Genomic DNA, 21,743 nt, shown 5'->3' with positions numbered 1-21,743 from the left:
TTGAAATGACCCTCTGTTTTTCCCATAAAATACAAAGATTATATAGGGAAATACAACTGGTCAGTTTTGACCCCTTTACGAAGTTTTCCCAGATATGCCGAGTTTTTTGTGACACCCTAAGGCGTTCTCCTACCACCTCACAAAATATCAAGGGGGGTCGTCGGAGGAAATTATTTTTCGTAATAGAGCTCATATAAAGAGAATTTCACTCGCGGTCACTTTTTAGCCCTCGTCGAGGGCTTTGAGTGAGACCGACAGGTCTGCCCTACGGTCAAGCCATTTACCTATAAACATGCCAAAACTTAGCCAGATGTAAATAGGGTAAGTGCCCTAAAATCCGTTTTGAAATGACCCTCTGTTTTCCCCATAAAATACAAAGATTATATAGGGAAATACGACTGGTCAGTTTTGACCCATTTCCCGATTTTTCCCGGACATGGCGAGTTTTTTGTGACACCCCAAGGCGTTCTCCTACCACCTCACAAAATATCAAGGGGGGTCGTCGGAGGAAATTTTTTTTCGTAATAGAGCTCATATAAAGAGAATTTCACTCGCGGTCACTTTTTAGCCCTCGTCGAGGGCTTTGAGTAAGACCGACAGGTCAGCCCTACGGTCAAGCCATTTACCTATAAACATGTCAAAAATTAGCCAGATGTAAACAGGGTAAGTGCCCTAAAATCCGTTTTGAAATGACCCTCTGTTTTTCCCATAAAATACAAAGATTATATAGGGAAATACGACTGGTCAGTTTTGACCCATTTCCCGATTTTTCCCGGACATGGCGAGTTTTTTGTGACACCCCAAGGTGTTCTCCTACCACCTCACAAAATTTCAAGGGGGGTCGTCGGAGGAAATTTTTTTTCGTAATATAGCCCATATAAGGCGCCGGTCAGTCGAGGTCAGTTTTGACCCCTTCTCCGTAGACTTTTCGGCCAACCGTCACCGGCCTTCGTGTTCTATCGCCCGAATGCACCATCGTGCCAAATTTGACGCGCCTGCGGCGCCGGGAAGTGCCCTATCGGGCACTTGACCACTTTGCTTTATATATATAGATAGGTTTGACTATTAAATCATTTACGATACAATTTATAATTTTTGTACACGAAGATTTAAAAAAAAAAATAGGCCTATATAAAATTGTACGAACATTAAAAACACTAGATAAATGGCCCGTTGAGGAAGGGTACAACGGGCGCTAGGCTGATAGTGCTGTCTCTTTTCTCTAAACTAAAACCAACCCACCCCCCCACACACCACCCCCACCCCACCCCCCCACACCACCCTCACCCCCACCCCCCACCACACACCACCCCCACCCCTCACCCCCACACACCACCCCCTCCACACACCGCCCCCCCACCCCCCACCCCCCCAAAAAAAACATGTCTACCGTCCCATTCAACGAAATATAATTATATACTTTTTCCAGTGTCCGCCCCCTCCCAGAAAATTCTACCCCCGCCCCCGAAAATTTCAAGTACCCCCCACCCCTCTCTGGGGAGGAAAAAGTCTGAAAGAAACACTGAAACCAACCCACCCCCCACACACACCACCCCCACCCCCCACACACCACCCCCACCCCCCCACACACCACCCCCCACCCCCCACCCCACACACCACCCCCCCACCCCTCCACCACCCCCCACCCCCCAAAAAAAACATGTCTACCGTCCCATTCAACGAAATATAATTATATACTTTTTCCAGTGTCCACCCCCTCCCAGAAAATTCTACCCCCGCCCCCGAAAATTTCAAGTACCCCCCACCCCTCTCCGGGGAGGAAAAAGTCTGAAAGAAACACTGAAACCAACCCACCCCCCCCCCACACACCACCCCCACCCCCCTCCCCACCCCCCACACCACCCCCCCCACACCCCCCCCCCCCCCCACCCCTCCACCCCCCCCCCCCCCCCCAAAAAAAACATGTCTACCGTCCCATTGCAAGAAAACCACTTTTTAGATTAGACACATTAATTAGGCTGTAATTTTATTATAGAGTATCGATGAGGAAATTTCTTTTGAGTTGGGGAGGGGGGGGGGCTCAGACGTTCTTACGCGGGGGGTGGGGCTTCGCCCCTACCCGAAGAATTGTATGCAAGAAACTCTTCACGCAAACCATTTAGATTAGACAACATTTCCTTTTTTTCAATGTTTACGCGATAATCAATGACGTCATATGACTGTGTGCACTCTCTGGTTTGAGATTATGTTCTACTCTACGCTAAATGTGTCGACGTCATATTTCGTTTTTCGAATTACTGTGCATGTTTTTATTTTGCTTGTGTTTTCTCTAGAGCGTTCTTGTCAGACAGAGCGTTCTTGTCAGACAGAGCGTTCTTGACAGACAGCGAAACTATTATTATAGATATCAGCTCATCGCCCTATTATAAGCTTCAGTCATGACAAGAAATAATTTTTTTTTTTACTTTTAATCTTTTAGTTTATAATCATATCCACTGCTCCAGATATGACAACCGTCTGTCACACAAAATGTCAAACTCCATTGTGAATCAATTGTTGTTTTCTACACGTTGGAGAGTATAGATTTTTTTCTTGCTCAATGTCACAAATAATAATGCCAAAAGTGTAGATATGAAAGACTGTGTTCTTCTCTTTCAATGTAGATAGGCAAAATAGAGACGTCTACATTGTGGGCTGTGGATGTTGTATATGGAAGTAACTGACTTTATTTATATCTAGTAGGCCTGGTGTCTGTCGTCTACGGCCCGGGGGCCGCATGCGGCTCTTTCAAACTGCTGTGCCTTGTGTGATGTAATAACTGACCACTAGATTTTTTAAAATCGTACAAAACACAACATATGTCTGATGGCGATGGTGCTTTTTAAAGTAAAATGTATTACAGCTGAAATAAAACATTAAGAGCTGCAGGTTGAAGTATTCAAAGGGCTCGTTACCCCAAAAATTACCACTGTTCTAAAATTATGTGAGTACGATTTAAATGCAGTAGCGTAGCGAGGGGGGGGGGGGGGGGGCGGGGACATATGTCCCCCGGGCGCCGACCTTAGGGGGGGGCGCCAAATTGAAAGTTTGAAGGGGGGGGGGGTGCAAATGAAAAGTTCCGAGGGGGGGGGGTGCAAATCGAAAGTTTGAGGGGGGGGGGGGGGGGGGTGCAATTGAAAAGTTCGAGGGGGGGGGGGGGTGCAAATCGAAAATTTGCTCCCAAAGGGGCGCCAAATTGAAAGTATGTCCCCCGGGCGCCGGGAAGGGTCGCCTACGCCTCTGTTTAAATGGGAGGGTGACAAAATTTAGACTCCAGTCAAAGATTGTTAAACTAGGGTGACAAAATTAAGTTTCCATCCAAAGATTGTTAAACTAGGGTAACAAAATTAAGATTCCGTCCAAAGATTGTTAAATTAAGGTGTCAAAATTTAGATTCCGGTCAAACATTGTTAAACTAGAGTGACAAAATAAAATGTGTTAAACCACCCCGGCAAAATATTTCGCAATTTAAAAATTCTACCTCTAAAAATGGCTTAAAGCTTTGTGGATACTTAAAAAACTCGTTGTCAGGCTTTGAAATAATCACGTGATGTCGCCTCTTGACATTTGATAACGACATGACGTTGGTCTTTTCCTTTCATCATCCGATCAACAATTTTATATTTTTATTTTCTACCGGTTCTCAAGCCTTCGTGAATACATGTTCAATGCTCTGTGCCTGCCCATCCTCTCATTGAAACTTTGTGGCTAAAAATATCTGCATTATTAATTAAGGATGGTGCTGTACTATTTTCGACCGAATTATTTAAAGCCGTGTAAAAATATTTTAGGAATTGTTTTTTTTTTATGTGATGTGTACAAAGAGGAGTAAGCATCTCATACAAGTGAATGGGAATAAACGTTGATTTTTTTGCCACCACCGTATGTAGAGGAGCCATCAATACGAAATGCCAGTAGTTGCGTAGGCAGGATTTCGTTATGCGGGAGGGGGGGTGGTAAGTGGGTTGAATAGTGTTACATATATATATATATATATATATATATATATATATATATATATATATATATATATATATATATATATATATATATATATATATATATATATATATATATATATATATACATATATATATATATATATATATATATATATATATATATATATATGTATATATATATATATATACATATATATATATATATACATATATATATATATATACATATATATATATATATATATATATATATATATATATATATATATATATATATATATATATATATATATATATATATATATAGGCCCTATATATATATATATATATATATATATAGTTCTCTGACAAAATATCTCAGGAAAAATTTAATATAATGGATAAATGATCCGTGGACAACGTAAATAAGGACACGTTATATCATGGACAAAATATACCAGATATATCAGACAAAATAACTCACAGATAGTTATTTGTAGTATTCATACGTTTAAATGAAGGTATTCAACTTTTTAAATGAGTTTATTTAACTTATACACATATTTAACATAAAGTAAATGAACTTATTTAACATTTCAAATGAACTTCAAATTTTTCAACTTTTTAAATTAACATGTTCGAATTTTTATATGAAGTTATTCAAATAAACGTAATCAGTTTTTTTAAAACTGCATTTTTTTAAAAACTTTAAAGTTAATCTTATTTAACTTTTAAAGGCACTTAATCAACATTTCTAATGAACATTTTTTTAATGAACATATTCTACCATTTTTTTTAAATTTATTCATCCTATTTAATAAGCATATGTGTCTAGTTTTTACGACTAAAACTATAGCCTAAGCACAGTTGCGCATGTTTTTGAACAAAAATACATTTTCACTATTTATTCCTGAAAAAAAAATATTTAAAAAATAAATAAAACAAAATAAGGGTTGCAAAAAAAAAAAAAAAAACAATTTGAATCTCATATTGTTCTGATTTAACCTCTTTTTGGAGACTAAACATTGCCGAAGATATTTTATAACAAGTTGTCGCCCCTGTTTTTTTTTTTTTTTTTTGAGTTCATAAAGAACGAGCTAGAGAATGTTCATACTCAGATATCTAGAATGTAGTTGTTGTTTTCTCAAACTTATACTAACTAGGACTAAATATTAATTGCACCTCACTACTAAAATATTTTTTTTTTAATTAGGTTGTCGGTTTAAGCCATTAAAGGTTGTAAATTAAAAGGGTTAATCTCTTGCTCTGAAGTTCGGACTCTTGAAACTTTAAACGGATGCTATAATTCACAGCCAATCGTAGATAGGTGAGGTGGTAAATATGTGTAAGCTGTACCACTACCATATCGGCCTAACTAGAACATGATAGAATGGCGTGGCCAAGCGGTAGAGCACTAGACTGCTAACCCGAAAGTCTCGAGTTGAAATCCGTTTCAAGTCAGTTGAACGTCACTAAGTCCATCTAGCTCTAACGGGTATCTAACTCACGTTAGGGAAGGCATAGTACTGACTACACTATCCCTTCATATGCCGAGGTCAGAGAAACAGCTGAACTCTACTTCACTGGCCTCATGGGCCGTCAGTTTTGAAAAGGGAACTTTACTAGAACATGATAGTAATCTATCGTTATCATGGACAGCTTTTTTTTTTTAATTACTGATATAAAAATGCGTTCATTAATTAGCTATTTAATTTCTTTACTTTAAGATAGTTTTATGCCTAGAATTAAGTTTTCAAAATACAGCGAACGATTACGTTTATTTTACACTAATTAATTATTAATATATATCATAGTCCACCATTTCAATTTAATTCGTATTCTTCATGATCTTGAGCACATTAGCGACAATTATAGACAATTATCACAGCATTGATTTATATCACAGTTAAAAAGCATTGAGAAAAAAAATCGATAAATTAGAAATAATAGTTTATTCGGTCTTATAAAATATTAGATTAAATAGGCATTGTTAAACCCTGAACAATTTAATCTAATAGATAATCCCCCCCCCCCTATTTTTCACTCGTGAGTCGTGAATAGGATCCTCTATGCTTTAACACAGGGGTCTCCAAACTTTTCAGTCCGAGGGCCGCATTAACTATCAAATTTCAGTTCGGGGGCCAGTTTCTTTCAGGCATGTCTTTGATTTTTCTGGGCAAAGATCCTCAGCCATAACCAACAAACGTTTTTTCCGTGTACAAAAAGATCGCCGCGGGCCGGATGAGAGGACCTCGCGGGCCGCATCAGGCCCGCGGCCCGTAGTTTGGAGACCCCTGCTTTAACACGCCAGAATTACAGATTAAAAGAAATATGCAAATATACACGGTATAGAAAAGTATATTAATTAGACAATTAGCATATAAATAAAATTGGTACGAACAAATAATGTTTGCATCCTAAGCACCAATAATCATCAACACCTCTCGCATTACACACACACACACATACACATACACACACACACACACACACACACACACATATATATATATATATATTGGGAAATTTCTGATATATATATATATATATATATATATATATATATATATATATATATATATATATATATCAGAAATTTCCCAACTATCGATTTTTTACAAAACCAGCACAACTTAACGGAGGATAATAATCTTTAAACTTAGACTTAAAAAGAATTAGAGAATGAACTTATTTTCGGATTTTCCTGTCGTTAATGACATCACTCTTTAACCACCAATCTCCAATTAATTAGGTGACGTGAGTCGTAAATGCTCACCAGCCTTTCAACATTGCACGGTCGATTTATTTTCTTCGGTGGGGGAGGGGGGATGCTTGAAAGAAACACTGTAAAGAACTTTTTAGTTGTTTGTGTGTGTGTGTACTGCCCTTCGTACAAAGCGAATACCAGATTTAATTTTATTTTATTTTTTCATCCGATTGTATAGGTACATCTAAAATCAAAAGCCATAACAACTACCTGCACTAATGAGAGCTGGTACTCAGTTCTCGTTCATGAGTAGATGAATATGACTCGTTATTTATGACGTTAAACAATATTTTTAGAAAAATTTTACCTTTTTTTTTCTCTCTCTCTGAACATTAGCATTCACTTAGCGGACCCCCCCCCCCCCCCCTCCCACACACGAATAAAGAGCAGGAAGGGGAGTGCACTTTATTGTGTTAGCGTGTGGATTTGAGGGAAGGAGGGGGGGGGGGGGGGGTGGTGTCAGGTCGATGTGGACGTCTATTTTGCTAAATTTATCATAAAAATCTGACACATCACAGCACACCCAAGAATTTAATCTGCACACAAAACGTATTGTCTACTTTTAAACTCTAGTGCCCGTGGTTAAATGAAACCAAGTCCAGCAAGTTTTTAGAGGAAAATTAATTTCATTGCAGGGTGTGTGTGTGTGTGTCGGGGGGGGGGGGGTCTTAAGTTGATTGGTATGGACAATGGGGGAGTATGTCTCGTTGTTTTTTTCTTCTTTTGAGGACCTCCTCAATGGATGATGACCAATTCCAACCCTTGTCTTCTTTTGTGGAGGTCCAGACAATTTTACAGTTCTCTTAAAACTTTTATCTTATATATAAAATCTATAAATAAAATGATTCTTGTAGAAAAGAACAACACAATAGTTAATAAATTAATGTATTCATTACGGAAATATAGAAGCTGGAATGTTGACGGAAAAATAAATGAAAAGCGTTAAAATAAAAAATAATCTATGATGTAAAAGTAAAGTATAGTTAAAGTGAAGTAGAGTTCGCTTGTTTCTGTGACCTCGGAATATGAAGAGATAGTGTGGTCAGCACTATGCCCTGCCGCCTTATTTTTATTTTTAATGAACATCTTTTTCTAAGTGAAACCAAAACGTATGTATTACCGGGTAATGAAGTATTTTAAATGAAAAGCGGAAAGAAAAAATTAAAATATAGCTGTAACAGCATTGCAAATGAGACCTGATCTATACAATGTCAAATAAGGGCCGCAACAACTGTGAATAGAAACTTGCATTTCGGGATTTAAAATAAAATCTTGCTGCTCGGCGCCATTTGAGAAGAGTTTCTTTTTTTTTGGGGGGGGGGGGGGGGTGCGCTGTCTCCAGGAGCACGTTCACCGCCCCAACCCCGGACGAAACAGAAAAAAAAAAACATGTATGTAGAAAATATACACTCTAACAGTCAGACCCCCAGTAATTTTAAGTGCCTCCCGCCCATCCGGAGAAAAATGTCTTTAAAAACTCTAAGGGGTAAGGTAGACGTCATAAATGGACCTCTCATTAAAGATATTAATATACCTGTAGGTATGCTTGAGGGATCGTGCACACATTAACATTTCTTGAACTCTCATCTCTATTTCTCTCCCCCCCCCCCACCCCCCCCCCCCCCCATCCCCCCACAAACCACACAAACATCGGTCCTGATAATATTTGAATGCTTTTTTTAATCAAACAAACTATAGATCTAGATACCATTGAGTTTAATGTTTATTATTCGAACCATATATTAGAACTATAGGCCCTAGCCTATATAGTATATCACCAGGCTATAATCCACACTTCAAGGATTTTTCCAGAAAAAGCTAAAAGCTACAGATCTAGATCTAGGTCTACTTTAAAGCGTTGGCATTTGTTTTTACTCTTGTTTTTAATATAAAGTATATAAAGCATTAAATTAATTGATTAATAGAAAAAATGATTTTTGAGCTATTAATATTTAGTTCTAGATCTAGTATGTCTAATTATTAGAGACTAGTGTATAAATTAGTTTAAAACAATGTAGGCCTACATAATTTTAGTTTTGTAATAGTCAAGATTAAGGGGTGGCTACTCTAATAAAATAAAATTTAGGAGAAGCAGAGATGTTTGCCGGTTATGAAACACGAACTTACAAACAAAAATGGTACATTAAAAATTGAAATTAATAGACATTGATTACTCCTCATGTCATTAGGTTAGGTTATAATTAAAAGGTTAAGCGGGACCTAAAGCTAAAATGAATTATAAAAATATCTAGATCTAGACTAGATGTGTAAAAACGTCGTAGATCTCTAGATCTAGACTTCTAGACTAGATCTAGATCTAGATCTAATCTAGATCTAGACTATGTACTATGTTTTTTTGTACGTACAGTGTACGTACAACAAGAAGTGACTTACTTAAGAGTTGAAGTTAAGAGTAAGTCAACTCGACTCCTAGACCTAAACACACTACTACTAGATCTAGATAGACTAAAGTAAAGTAGTAAAAAAGATTCTAGATCTAGACTAGGTCACTAGATCTAGAATTTTTATAGCATTGTACAGCTAGCTATTAGCTAGGCATAGTATCTAGTCTAAATGTGAATGATCATGCAAAAACTAAAGGAAACTTTTAGGAGTCGTCCATAAATGACGTCACACTCGTAGGGGTGAGAGGGGGGGTCTGTAATTTTTTGATGGTGTGTGATGTGGGGGTTCAGATTGTGACGTCACACTTTCGCATTATAAAAAAGCAATGTTAAAAAACAGGTTTTAGCTGTTGTTTCGCGTTTTAGAAAACTATTTTAATAAATTGTAATAGGAATGATTAAAATACTCTATGATGACAGGGTTCAGACAAGATTTTGGAAAGATATCGTTGTTTTAAGAAAAACTCAACTGCAATTTTGAGGGGGGGTTGTAGGCTAAGGTGTGACATCATTTTAGAAGGGGTGGGGGTCTGGCTTTTTGTGACAATGTGTGACGGAGGAGGGGGGAATCATCAAAAAAAGCATGACGTCATTTGTTGATGACCCCTAATTCATAACCAGCATCTAAACCTTAACCTTCCCCAACCAACTTCAACTAGATCTAAATCTAGGCCCTAGACCTATCAATTTAAAAATTACCAGTTAGAGCCTATTTATTAATTTCAAATAAATAGTGTTAGATGAAAATAAAGGAGGATTCCTGTTTTACCCATTTTAAAAAAATGAAATAATTTTAATTAAGAGAGTAATAGCTTGGATAATTAAAATCCTATAATCTGTAATTAATTACATTTCTCATATTTCCACTGGCATTTTCACTGTGGTTTAGATTTAGATAAAAACTAGGGTATGTGAACGTGACCTTTTCTCCTCTATTTTTAATAATGCTTACCATAACGTCGTTAATGATAGCAAAAATATACCTAAAGCCTAAACTTACAATTTTTAAAATATATTTCTATACTAATATTATATAGGTATAGTTGAGTAATACAGAGCTATTATTTTAATTTTTGTGAATGAATAAATATATTTAAAAATTATTTCTGTGATATGGACTAAACTAGAAATTGTTTGAATTGAAAACTTATCTTTTTTTTATTTTTCAGCATCCCAGCTTTGCGATGATATCTGTTAAGGGACAAGTGATAGATTGGGCCTTATGTATTTTAAGGCACAGCAATCACCATTGACAATAACTAGCCACATGAGGCTAATGAGAAACTACGGTGATATTCACTTTACATTGAATGATCCCATTTTCCGGCATCTTGTTAGGCCGCTAGGACTACGGAAACAGTTACTATTGTGGAGTGAAATGCTAATAGTGTATTGTTTTACAAATAGTTTAGTAAAACAAACATAGAACAAATAGGAGGAGCCTGTCACCTGAAGTAGTTTTTTAAATTAGATTTATTTTTTTTATAACGGGTCATAACCTTACAGTTAGCTTACATTATCAATTTTTTTCTATATAACTATTGGAACTGCTATAGTATTTGAAAGTTGTATCGATATATATTTTTTTATTGATTATATATTCAAAAAGAAATACTGTGTATATTTTTTCTTGGTGGATGTTCTGTGTACATTTCATTTTAATCGAATACTTTACAAACTTATATTTGGCCCTTGCTTAAATGGGACATTTTATTCTGCTTGCTGAAGTGAAGGAATTTTCATACCATTATCTTGATGTGCATCCACGTCAATTAGATGACATCGTCTTACCCTGTTATTAAAGGTGAGTTACTTTGATCTTATTAATATTGAAATATTATTAAATTATTATGTTTGAGTATCATCAGTGTTTTTTAAAATTCATACTAGTTTATTTGATGAATCTTGAAAACTTATCTAGATTGACTCTACCTTTGGTAACTTAATTCCATTTTTTACTGTATAGCCATTATCATCATCTTTTCCTGTTCAAGCCCAAGACACATGGGGCAGTTGAAATAGAGTTCATCTACTCATTTGTTTCAATTACCTAGTCATGAAAGAATAGTGTGGTCAGCCTACTTTGTTTGCCAAACAAGTCAGGTACCTGTCAGTGAAGAGTAGACCCAGGGGCATCCTATAGACTTTAACCTGGGACTCAAATTCGAGAAGCTCGTGTTAGCTATCAATTATAGCCATACGAGGAGATTATTACACATGTACCTAGTCCAAGCCATTGTTGAACTATCCATACATATTCTCTTGTTTGAAGTTATTTTTTCTAAGAAGTAATTGTAACAAACATATTCTTTATCATCTTATTAAGTTTAAGACTATTGATTCAAAGAAGTAATGTAAGAGTAGTCTAACCAGTGTAACATGCTACTTTTTGTTTTGTTTGGTTAATTCAATATTACCTCCAGTATAAAATTATCCTATCAAGTTGGTATATATAAAAATGTATTTCCTGGACAAATTAAAACATACTTCTTCAAATGCATGGTTAGGATGGGCAATTTTTTTTGTCTCAAAATCAAAATGTTAGAATGAATTTAAATTTCCTCTCCCCATTGATGTTATGTGGCAATTGGTGTTGTGTGTAGTAAAAAAGGAAGGAAGCTACTTTATTTGTGTCCTATAGCCAAATTAATCATTGCTACACATCATTTTTATTAGTTTTAACATCCTGTCCACCTCCACCTTTCTCAACAGCTGTTAAAATATTATTCATGTTTGTGAGGAAATTTTTAATAAATTAACTGCTGAATACATTGAATGGTAGAATGTAATGAATACAGTTATTTATAAGTGATAGAAATATACTGAACACAGAGAATGATATAACTATGCTGAGTACTGTAGTTTATATGTGATAGAACTATGCTGAATACTGTTATTTATAAATGATACAATTATATTATTATACTGAATATAGAGAATGATATATCTATTCTGAGTACTGTTTTTTATATCTGATAAACCTATGATGAATACTGTTATTTTTAAGTGGTACAAATATACTATTATACTGAACACAGAGAATGATAGAGTTATGCTGAGTACAGTTACAGTAGTTTATATGTGATAGACCTACACTGAATACTGTTATTTATAAGTAATAGAACTATGCTAACTAATTGATGATAGAATTATGATTAATTCAGAGAAAGATAGATCTATGTTGAATACTGTGAATAACAGAACTGTGCTCAATACTGCAAATGATAGAACTGGGAATGATAGAACTGTACTGAATAAATTAAATAACAGAACCATGCTGAATACAATCCATTGTTTTGGTTGGGTAACAGGCACTCTGGTGAGCTCTGAGAACTACACATGGAATACAGCCGATTCACTTGGGAGAGGGGCTAGTGCCATTGTTTACCTAGGTCGACATAAGGTAGGAGTTCTTTTTTCATCACTTTCTTTATTGCTCACTGGAGTTGAATGGAAACAATGATATCATCATGATCATATTACGTTTTTTTTTTTAAATCTTGTATTTAGGATAGTAACTGAATATGACTTTATTGCAGAAATGAATCAAATTTAAAAATACAACCTTTCAAATTCATTGGCTTCTTGTTGTAGACATGTGGCCATTAAAAATAAAGGTGTAGACTATATACACAACATTTCTTTACTCTAAACCCTATTGAAGTAACTCATGACAATTATGATATGATTATGAAATCCTACTCTCCTTATATTCCTCTCCTACCCAACAAAAGAGAGCTGAAGCTGTTTTCCTAGTGGCTCAAATTCTCAGTTATTTGGAAATGGCATGTTCCTGCTTAAGAAAGATTCTATCTTCATTGATGTTCTCCTAGTCTTTTCCTAGTGGCTCAAAATTCTCAGCTATTTGGCCATGACATGTTCCTGCTTAAGATTCTATCTTCATTGATGTTCTCCTAGTCTTTTCCTAGTGGTTCAAATTCTCAGCTATTTGGCCATGACATGTTCCTGCTTAAGATTCTATCTTCACGGATCTTCTCCTACTAGTCTTTCCTGGTTTTCCAATGAATCTGGTTCCACTCCAGTTGTCAGGTTATTCAAAAGGTGCAATACTTGAGTTGTCCAAAGTTATTCCTTATTCTGTGCATCCTGTACTGTTACACTGTATGTTAAAGATTGTGTTTTAAATAAAGCATTGAAGTAATGTTGTAGGTGTTTGCTAATCAGCTTCACCTTCTTCGTAGTGTTGGTTTGCTCACTATAAATGAGTAAAAGTAAATAAGAGCTGGGTTAGAAATCAAGTGCTTCATCATTAGTGCAATTTGTGGCAGGGTATGAGACTAGCATTATGAACTTTGTTATATGGCATAACATGAATAAACAAGGTCAACTGTGGATTAGCTTTTGAACAACTCATATACTAGTCCAGTGGATTAAATAACTATATTCCACTACTCCCTGTTCCCATACCTGCTTTCTTAACACTATCCTTACTCCCTTACACCATCCCTAGTCACTGATCCCATTCCTACTCCTTAATCCCATCCCTGATCCCATCCCTACTCCCTGATCCCATCCCTACCCCTTGATCCCATCCCTATTCCCTGATCCCATATCTACTCACTGATCCCATCCCTACTCCCTGATCCCATCCCTACTCCCATTCATACTCCCTGATCTCATCCCTACACCCTGATCCCATTCCTACCCCCTGATCCCATCCATACCCCCTTTCCCATCCCTACCCCTTGATCCCATCCCTACCCCTTGATCCCATCCCTACTCCCTGATCCCATCCCTACTGACTGATCCCATCTATACTCCCATCCCTACTCCCTGATCGCATCCATACTCCCATCCCTACTCCCTTATCCCATCCATACTCCCATCTCTACTCCCTTATCCCATCCATACTCCCATCTCTACTCCCTGATCACATCCATACTCCCATCCCTACTCCCTTATCCCATCCATACTCCCATTTCTTATTCCTTTATCCCATCCATACTCCCATCTCTACTCCCTGATCCCATCCCTACCCCTTGATCCCATCCCTATTCCCTGATCCCATATCTACTCACTGATCCCATCCCTACTCCCTGATCCCATCCCTACTCCCATTCATACTCCCTGATCTCATCCCTACACCCTGATCCCATTCCTACCCCCTGATCCCATCCATACCCCCTTTCCCATCCCTACCCCTTGATCCCATCCCTACCCCTTGATCCCATCCCTACTCCCTGATCCCATCCCTACTGACTGATCCCATCTATACTCCCATCCCTACTCCCTGATCGCATCCATACTCCCATCCCTACTCCCTTATCCCATCCATACTCCCATCTCTACTCCCTTATCCCATCCATACTCCCATCTCTACTCCCTGATCACATCCATACTCCCATCCCTACTCCCTTATCCCATCCATACTCCCATTTCTTATTCCTTTATCCCATCCATACTCCCATCTCTACTCCCTGATCGCATCCATACTCCCATCCCTACTCCCTTATCCCATCCATACTCCCATCTCTACTCCCTGATCCCATCCATACTCCCTGGTCCCATCCCTACTCCTTGATCCCATCCATACTCCCTTTTCCCATCCCTACTCCCTGATCCCATCCCTACTCCCTGATTCCATCCCTACTCCCTGATCCCATACCTACTCCCTGATCCCATACCTACTCCTTGATGCCATCCCTACTCCCTGATCCCATACCTACTCCCTGATCCCATACCTACTCCTTGATGCCATCCCTACTCCCTGATCCCATACCTACTCCTTGATCCCATCCCTACTCCCTGATCCCATCCCTACTCTCTGATCCCATACCTACTCCTTGATCCCATCCCTACTCCCTGATCCCAAACCTACTCCCTGATCCCATCCCTACTCCCTGATCCCATCCCTACTCCCTGATCCCATCCTTACTCCCTGATCCCATCCCTACACCCTGGTCCCATCCCTTCTCCCTGATCCCATCCCACCTTTTCTGTTCCTGTACAACTGTCTTAAGTAAGAGTCACCCAGGCCACTTACCCCTCCCTTCATTAAATTCCCACAACAACAAGGATACAAAGCGGTGATCCTTTTAGTGTTTGTGTTAGGACTAAGCCATCCGTACTGACCTAATACCACAAGGAACGTGCTCCTTCATATCCCACACGTCAATACATAACGGATGCTGTCTGTATCTTACATTTGTCATTCAGGAAGAAATCGTGTGTCAGTCTAACCTTGATAGTCTGTTTTTATAGACTGGTTGATAGAGGTTTAAAAAAAAAACATTTAGCGCTGTTTATGGCTTCCTGCATTCGACAAAGTTTATTCAAGAGCTTTTTTTTTTTAAACTGGTAGAACTGCCTTGTTCTAGCCTACCTTAATGTTATTCTATAATGCTGTGTGAACTAACTACACTGCCCCTGGTCACCCTACCCATAAGATGGTTAGATCTTAGGATCTGGGGACACCAGCCTTTTAGCTATATAGTGTAGACCTTTTAAAGCATTCTGCTAATTGCATGTTGGCCAAGGTTCCATCACACAGTTGGCCAAGGTTCAATCACCTATTTGGCCAAGGTTCAATCACCTATTTGGCCAAGGTTCAATCACCTATTTGGCCAAGGTTCAATCACCTATTTGGCCAAGGTTCAATCACCTGTTTGGCCAAGGTTCAATCACCTATTTGGCCAAGGTTCAATCACCTATTTGGCCAAGGTTCAATCACCTGTTTGGCCAAGGTTCAATCACCTATTTGGCCAAGGTTCAATCACCTATTTGGCCAAGGTTCAATCACCTATTTGGCCAAGGTTCAATCACCTGTTTGGCCAAGGTTCCATCACCTATTTGGCCAAGGTTCAATCACCTATTTGGCCAAGGTTCCATCACATATTCGGCCAATGTTCCATCTCTCAGTTGGCCAAGGTTCAATCACCTATTTGGCCAAGGTTCAATCACCTATTTGGCCAAGGTTCCATCACCTATTTGGCCAAGGTTCAATCACCTATTTGGCCAAGGTTCCATCACCTATTTGGCCAAGGTTCCATCACCTATTTGGCCAAGGTTCAATCACCTATTTGGCCAAGGTTCCATCACATATTCGGCCAATGTTCCATCACTCAGATGGCCAAGGTTCAATCACCTATTTGGCCAAGGTTCAATCACCTATTTGGCCAAGGTTCCATCACCTATTTGGCCAAGGTTCCATCACATATTCGGCCAATGTTCCATCACTCAGTTGGCCAAGGTTCAATCACCTATTTGGCCAAGGTTCAATCACATATTTGGCCAAGGTTCAATCACCTATTTGGCCAAGGTTCCATCACATAGTTATGTCGAGTAGCGGTCTCAACTAAAAGCGGCACGGAAAATATTTAAGTTTCTCGTTTATTTCTTGGTACGCTGCACGGTCGCTTAATTTTATTGCGGTAGTGCGCCGTTTAATGTCGACAAAACCAATTCATTTATTCAAACAATTTTTAGTCTATTCATACAAAATATTTTATTACTACATATCGTTTATTTATTTTCCAAGAAACAGGATTTTATGCTGGTAGTAGAAAATGTTCATTTTATATTTCCTGTTTAAAATCAGGGACGTAGCAATATTGGTGGGGGGGGGGGGGGGGGGGGGGGGGGGGTTGGTGGGGGGAGGCAAAAAGAGGATTTTTAAAATTCTGCCATATCGAATTATACATAGTCAACGTTAAGAACATAAACGTCTACACACGTAGCCTACTTATTGTGAAGACTTCTCCTGTTCGAAGAAAACGGCGTTTATTATTTAAAAAATAGTACTTTGAACGATTTTTTAAATAATAAATGCTACGTTTTCTTCGAACGTTTTCTTCGAACAGGATAAGTCTTCACAAAACCGCAAGAGTGACAGGGCAAAAAATAATGGTTTGTGCTATTTACGTCGTGTAATTCTGCGAAACGGTGGCCTCTGGTCCTGGTGTAATGTCCAGATACTGCGTCACACGTGTCCGTGGACGTGTCCGGTTTCTCAACAGCTGATTGTCTGCCAGTTAATTATGGGCAGTCATTAGTATTCAGGGTTCCTTTTTGACAGTTTGCTCCCTCGGGGAGAGCGGTGGACATGCTTCTTGCTCCCCTCCCCATATCGAAAGAATCACGCACACACACACACACACACACACACACACACACATATATATATATATATATATATATATATATATATATATATATATATATATATATATATCTAGATCTAGGCCAGAGGTCTTGTCGTTTGATGTATGGTTACATAATAAGCTCTTTTCGGTGTAAGATTTTCCCCACCACCAGAACTTACCACCCATCCCATCACCACCCCGTCCCATCATCCCCACCTACCACCAGCACTACCACCACATGAGATTGATCACGTCCCCTAATGGAAGCTACCGGTAAAACGTTCACAGACTTGTCCGGGCACCACCACTGAGTCTTAGAGTAGCACGGCAGGCCAGAACTGTCACAAGGAGACAGTACATTTAGACAGGTCGTTTTCCATGCAGTAGTTTTATTAATTTTTTTATGCAAGGTCGTTAGTAGGGGTTTCATACATGTTTGATCACATTGCTAGCCCGCGGAGGTAAACGCTAGTGTTAAAATAATCTAGGACAGAATGTACCAGCACAGCATACGCCTATATATTTTAATAGAGTGTATACATGGGCGACTGCAGTGTAGATCAAGAGCTCCGCTTGACCTCTCCCAACCCATTCACTTGCACGGTAATGATAACACTCCAAACTGGTATTGAGAAACTAGTCTATGATTACTGAGTTTGTTTACTTGACTAAATCAGCTATTGGGATTTGTACGTTTGGCACGCTGATGCGCCTATTCTTGCACTGACAGTCTTTTAGTACATCTTTTATCAGAAGGGTGGGTTTGTTTGAACTTCTTTTGTCTGTGGTTGCCTGAGAAATGGACAAGTCGACACCATGTAGTGAGTTCCGCGACCCTTTTATCTCTTATTGCAAATAAAACCTCTATTGTGTACTGAGTGGTATTGTGTGGGCTGTTTGGACTTCCAGACTAAAGTATAAGGGCCCTGAAGATTATCGTTGGGCGTTATTATTGTTTGAATAGTGTGGGCTTTTGAGGTGTGGTCCGCGTAGGTTAACGCTCAGATGTATTGAATCTGGAACCTGATTAAGCTCAGGTCTTACGGGTACCCGGCATTATGTCAAGTCGATGTTGGGTAATTCTCTTCTGTGAACTTGAGACTTGAGATGGAATCTATAATAAACTGCGGGGTACCTGGGGGGAAACCCACCCAAACAATTTGCTAAGTGGGATGCGGTACTTAGGTGTGTGCCGACACATACCTGTTGGTATCGTTTATGTCTCAACTCTTCAGGACGGGGACGTTTGTCTGGGCTTAACACAGCGTGACGCCTGTTACATTCTAAGAAATCGTTTGAGAAAAGAAATGGTAACGCCTTCAACAAGTCCACGCTATTTCAAATGTTTCATTCCAAACATGTCTGTGCTCAGACGTATGTTTTTGATAAAAAAAATATTTTAAAATATTTTTCTTTAAACAATATATATATATATATATATATATATATATATATATATATATATATATATATATATATATATATATATATACACGTTATATCAGTGTCTAGCAATCCTTAAGTGGTCGTACATACGCCTTGTGATACATACATATACCCGAGTTATGTTCTTTGTTTTTTCTCTCTTAAAGTTGAGCAGATTTTTCTTGCAAATGAGCAAATGGCACCTTGTAAAGTAACCATACTATACGCTAGAGGAGCGGTTATGGGATCCTATACATTCTTTATATCACAACAAAAAAAATGTAACATTTAAAAACCCATCTTATCATCATGTATCACTTTATATAGATTTATATGTGATTTAACCTCTGTCTACCACCACTCATCATCTTGTCCTGTTCGCGCCTAAGACACATGCGGTAGCTCAAGTAAAGCTCATCTGTCTCAAGGACCTCGAAATACACCACATCTCGTCTTAGATTACAAGTCACGTTGTTTCGCTACCTGCGCGTGGCAGTTTGAATCAACCACCGAGCATTAAGGCGAGGCAACTACAAACTCGTTATTTGATTGGAGGAAATTAACTCGGATAACTACGTAGAAAGGGAAAAAAACCGATAATGAAACACCCGGGTTGAATGAATCCCCCCTCCCCCAGTGTGTAAGATAGAAAGGATTGGTATGTAAACAGTATAGTTGTGGAGGCGGAAGTACCTTTCAACGGTCTGTTTCCTGGTCCTGGTTGGTGGTGTTACATCTGTATACCGGAAGTAGTTGGATCTACACGATACCGGCTCCTATCTGTCGCGGTCAAGGTGTGTGACTCTGTAACACTCCGCATAATCTGCCGTCATTCACTCTAAAGTTCTACAGTGTTTCTGCGTGAAGTAGGACTTCCTCGTTAACACCGTTTGACGTACGTCTTTCAGCTTGTCAATGAAGTGTAAGGGACCGTTTTATAATGACAGCGTGTTATTTTTTTTACATCGAATTCCACCCCCCCCCTCCTCCCCTTTACAGCGTTCCACACTGCCCAGTCTTTAATTCACATCATTATAAATCTTTCGGGGAAAACCTGTTTCTGATTATATATTATTTTTTTTTAAGTTTTGGTTTTTCTAAAATCTGAAAAATTTGCAACATCACGCATCTTTTCAACCGTGTCCCGTCTCCCCATCATAACATGTATAAACCCGTCTCCCCACTAGGTGTGTGACGTCAGTCATGGACTAACCCCCCCCCCCCCCCCATCACAAGTGATGTAACTGAACAAGAATTTAAAATAAAAAAAAAAACAACTAATATCCATGGATACATTAAGCTAGCTATATAATATCTGATTGATTAGCTTTAACGTAACGTGATCCATCAGGTACTGCCCAGTTATAACAATAGACATCAACGAGTTGACGAGAGTCCTTCCATCATTAGTGTTCACATCGATCGTGTTTTTGACAACTTGCCTTTATAGCCGCCGTAACAATTAAGTATACGTGTTAGCTGGTTATGCGCCATTTAGATCATTGGCTCCGATTTCAGCCTGCTTTTCTTATTTTGGATTTGCTTCCATAGCCTTTGTCCAACCAAGAATAAACTACAAGGCAATAGCTGTTTGATTTTGTTGTCTCTCACAGAAGCGTTGCTGTACCCAGCTATCGAGCCTCATCTGCCTGAGGGTTTGAACTCGTGACTTTTCGGTTTAGCTACCATTAGCTTTACCGACTCGACCACGCAAATGTAGAGAATTAAAAATATTTTTGTAACCTACATTTCTATTTATTTTAATCAAGACTAAATTAAAACCTGGAATTTTCCTTTCGTAAGACAGGCATTAATTGGCAGTACAGAAACTCCGTGATCAATCTTCCGAAAACCCCACTTTGTTGTAATTTGTACTCAAAACTATGCCGATACAATTTTTTAATAAAATTATATTTTTAAAACACATGGCCCAGTTATGCCTTGTTTGTTCACATTTTCAATGACAAATTTAAAACAATCCAATTTAATTTTGGCTTTTTATTTTAAAATTTAAATAACGAAAATGCTATACATATGAATTACATCCAATATTTAGTGAAGTTCGATAAAAACCAACCAGTCAGGTTTTTATAACAATATTAACTTTGATAACAGCGCACATTATTTAAAAAATTTTTTTTAATGCGGCTTTCGGTTAATTTCGAGACTATTCTTGCTGGTGTCCAGTACCTCTAATTTATATACAATGTATTTGCATTTTTCAACTTACATTTTGAAAAAGAGCGTCAGCAATGAAAACTTAACTAACGCGTCAAAAAAAAATAAAGTTTTTATTTAATGACTTCCGGGTTATTTTTATTTTTGAAATTTTCACTGAGTTCCTTCTATTAAATTTTGTGTGTAGAAGAGTGGCGTAATTTAGGTGGGGGGGGGGGGTGTCGGCCCCGAATTGCATAAAATATTCTCCCAAGTACGTCGTGTCATATAAATCTATATGATCCGTGCTTACGTGTAATTAACCGATACACACCGGACAGGGCCAAGAGTTTAAAAACTATCGTGTTGTATACGTGCATTGTTTGTATGTAAAATTTATTTTCTCTGTTGCTAAAGCCTTTGTGCTGCGTAAGATTTGTCGGCTCGCATGGCCGGGGGCGTTATTTTATGGGCGTTGGCTCATGTGTCAGACAGGTTAAGTATACACGATCAGCCTGACTTTGTCTTTGGGAATTTCCCTTGAACGTTAAACCCGAAGGGTGTTATACTTACTTGTGCAAAAACTAGCACGTACAGTCTATGACACACAAAGCTGCTTTTATTTTTGGCTCCTACTGTTAACAAGCGCACTGTCTTTCAAAATGTGTTACAGTGTTGCTTTATTTCATTATGTTAATTTATATTTAATTAAAAATTTGGAACTTTGTATCGAATATTTAAATGTTATAAATAACCCATAGTTAAATGTTTTCAATTCGTTATTTGATACATGTTAATTACTTTTAGAGAACATACTTTTATTGGTCCATGTTAAATAAAGCGAAAGCTTATCAACGCAATTACCTAACAAAAGGCAAGGAAGAAGTTAAAACTAATTTCCAGATTTAATAATATAAAACAAAAATCCTCCTTAGACTAACAAACA

The 21,743-nt window shown here is 38.2% G+C and overlaps 1 protein-coding gene across 5 annotated transcripts in view; it reads left to right on the top strand.

The window, feature by feature from the left end:
- LOC131930790 (serine/threonine-protein kinase TBK1) overlaps nucleotides 1–21,743 on the top strand; it is a 79,287-nt gene that overhangs the window by 36,640 nt on the left and 20,904 nt on the right. For 4 of the 5 annotated variants that reach the window (XM_059287410.1, XM_059287412.1, XM_059287411.1 and 1 more), the window contains exons 2-3: nucleotides 10,283–10,917; nucleotides 12,425–12,516. In XM_059287410.1, the coding sequence (XP_059143393.1) occupies nucleotides 10,890–10,917; nucleotides 12,425–12,516 (120 nt within the window). In that variant the 5' untranslated portion in view covers nucleotides 10,283–10,889. Of the gene's footprint in view, nucleotides 1–8,783; nucleotides 8,847–10,282; nucleotides 10,918–12,424; nucleotides 12,517–21,743 lie in introns of those variants that run through there. The other variant, XM_059287408.1, reaches the window with a different exon arrangement.

Source organism: Physella acuta, unplaced genomic scaffold, assembly GCF_028476545.2.
Source record: "Physella acuta isolate Inbredline_101_S28 unplaced genomic scaffold, ASM2847654v3 ptg001848l, whole genome shotgun sequence".
Classification (NCBI taxonomy): domain Eukaryota; kingdom Metazoa; phylum Mollusca; class Gastropoda; family Physidae; genus Physella; species Physella acuta.
Note: the sequence above shows the minus strand (reverse complement) of the source record. Positions and strands in the feature narration are given on the sequence as shown.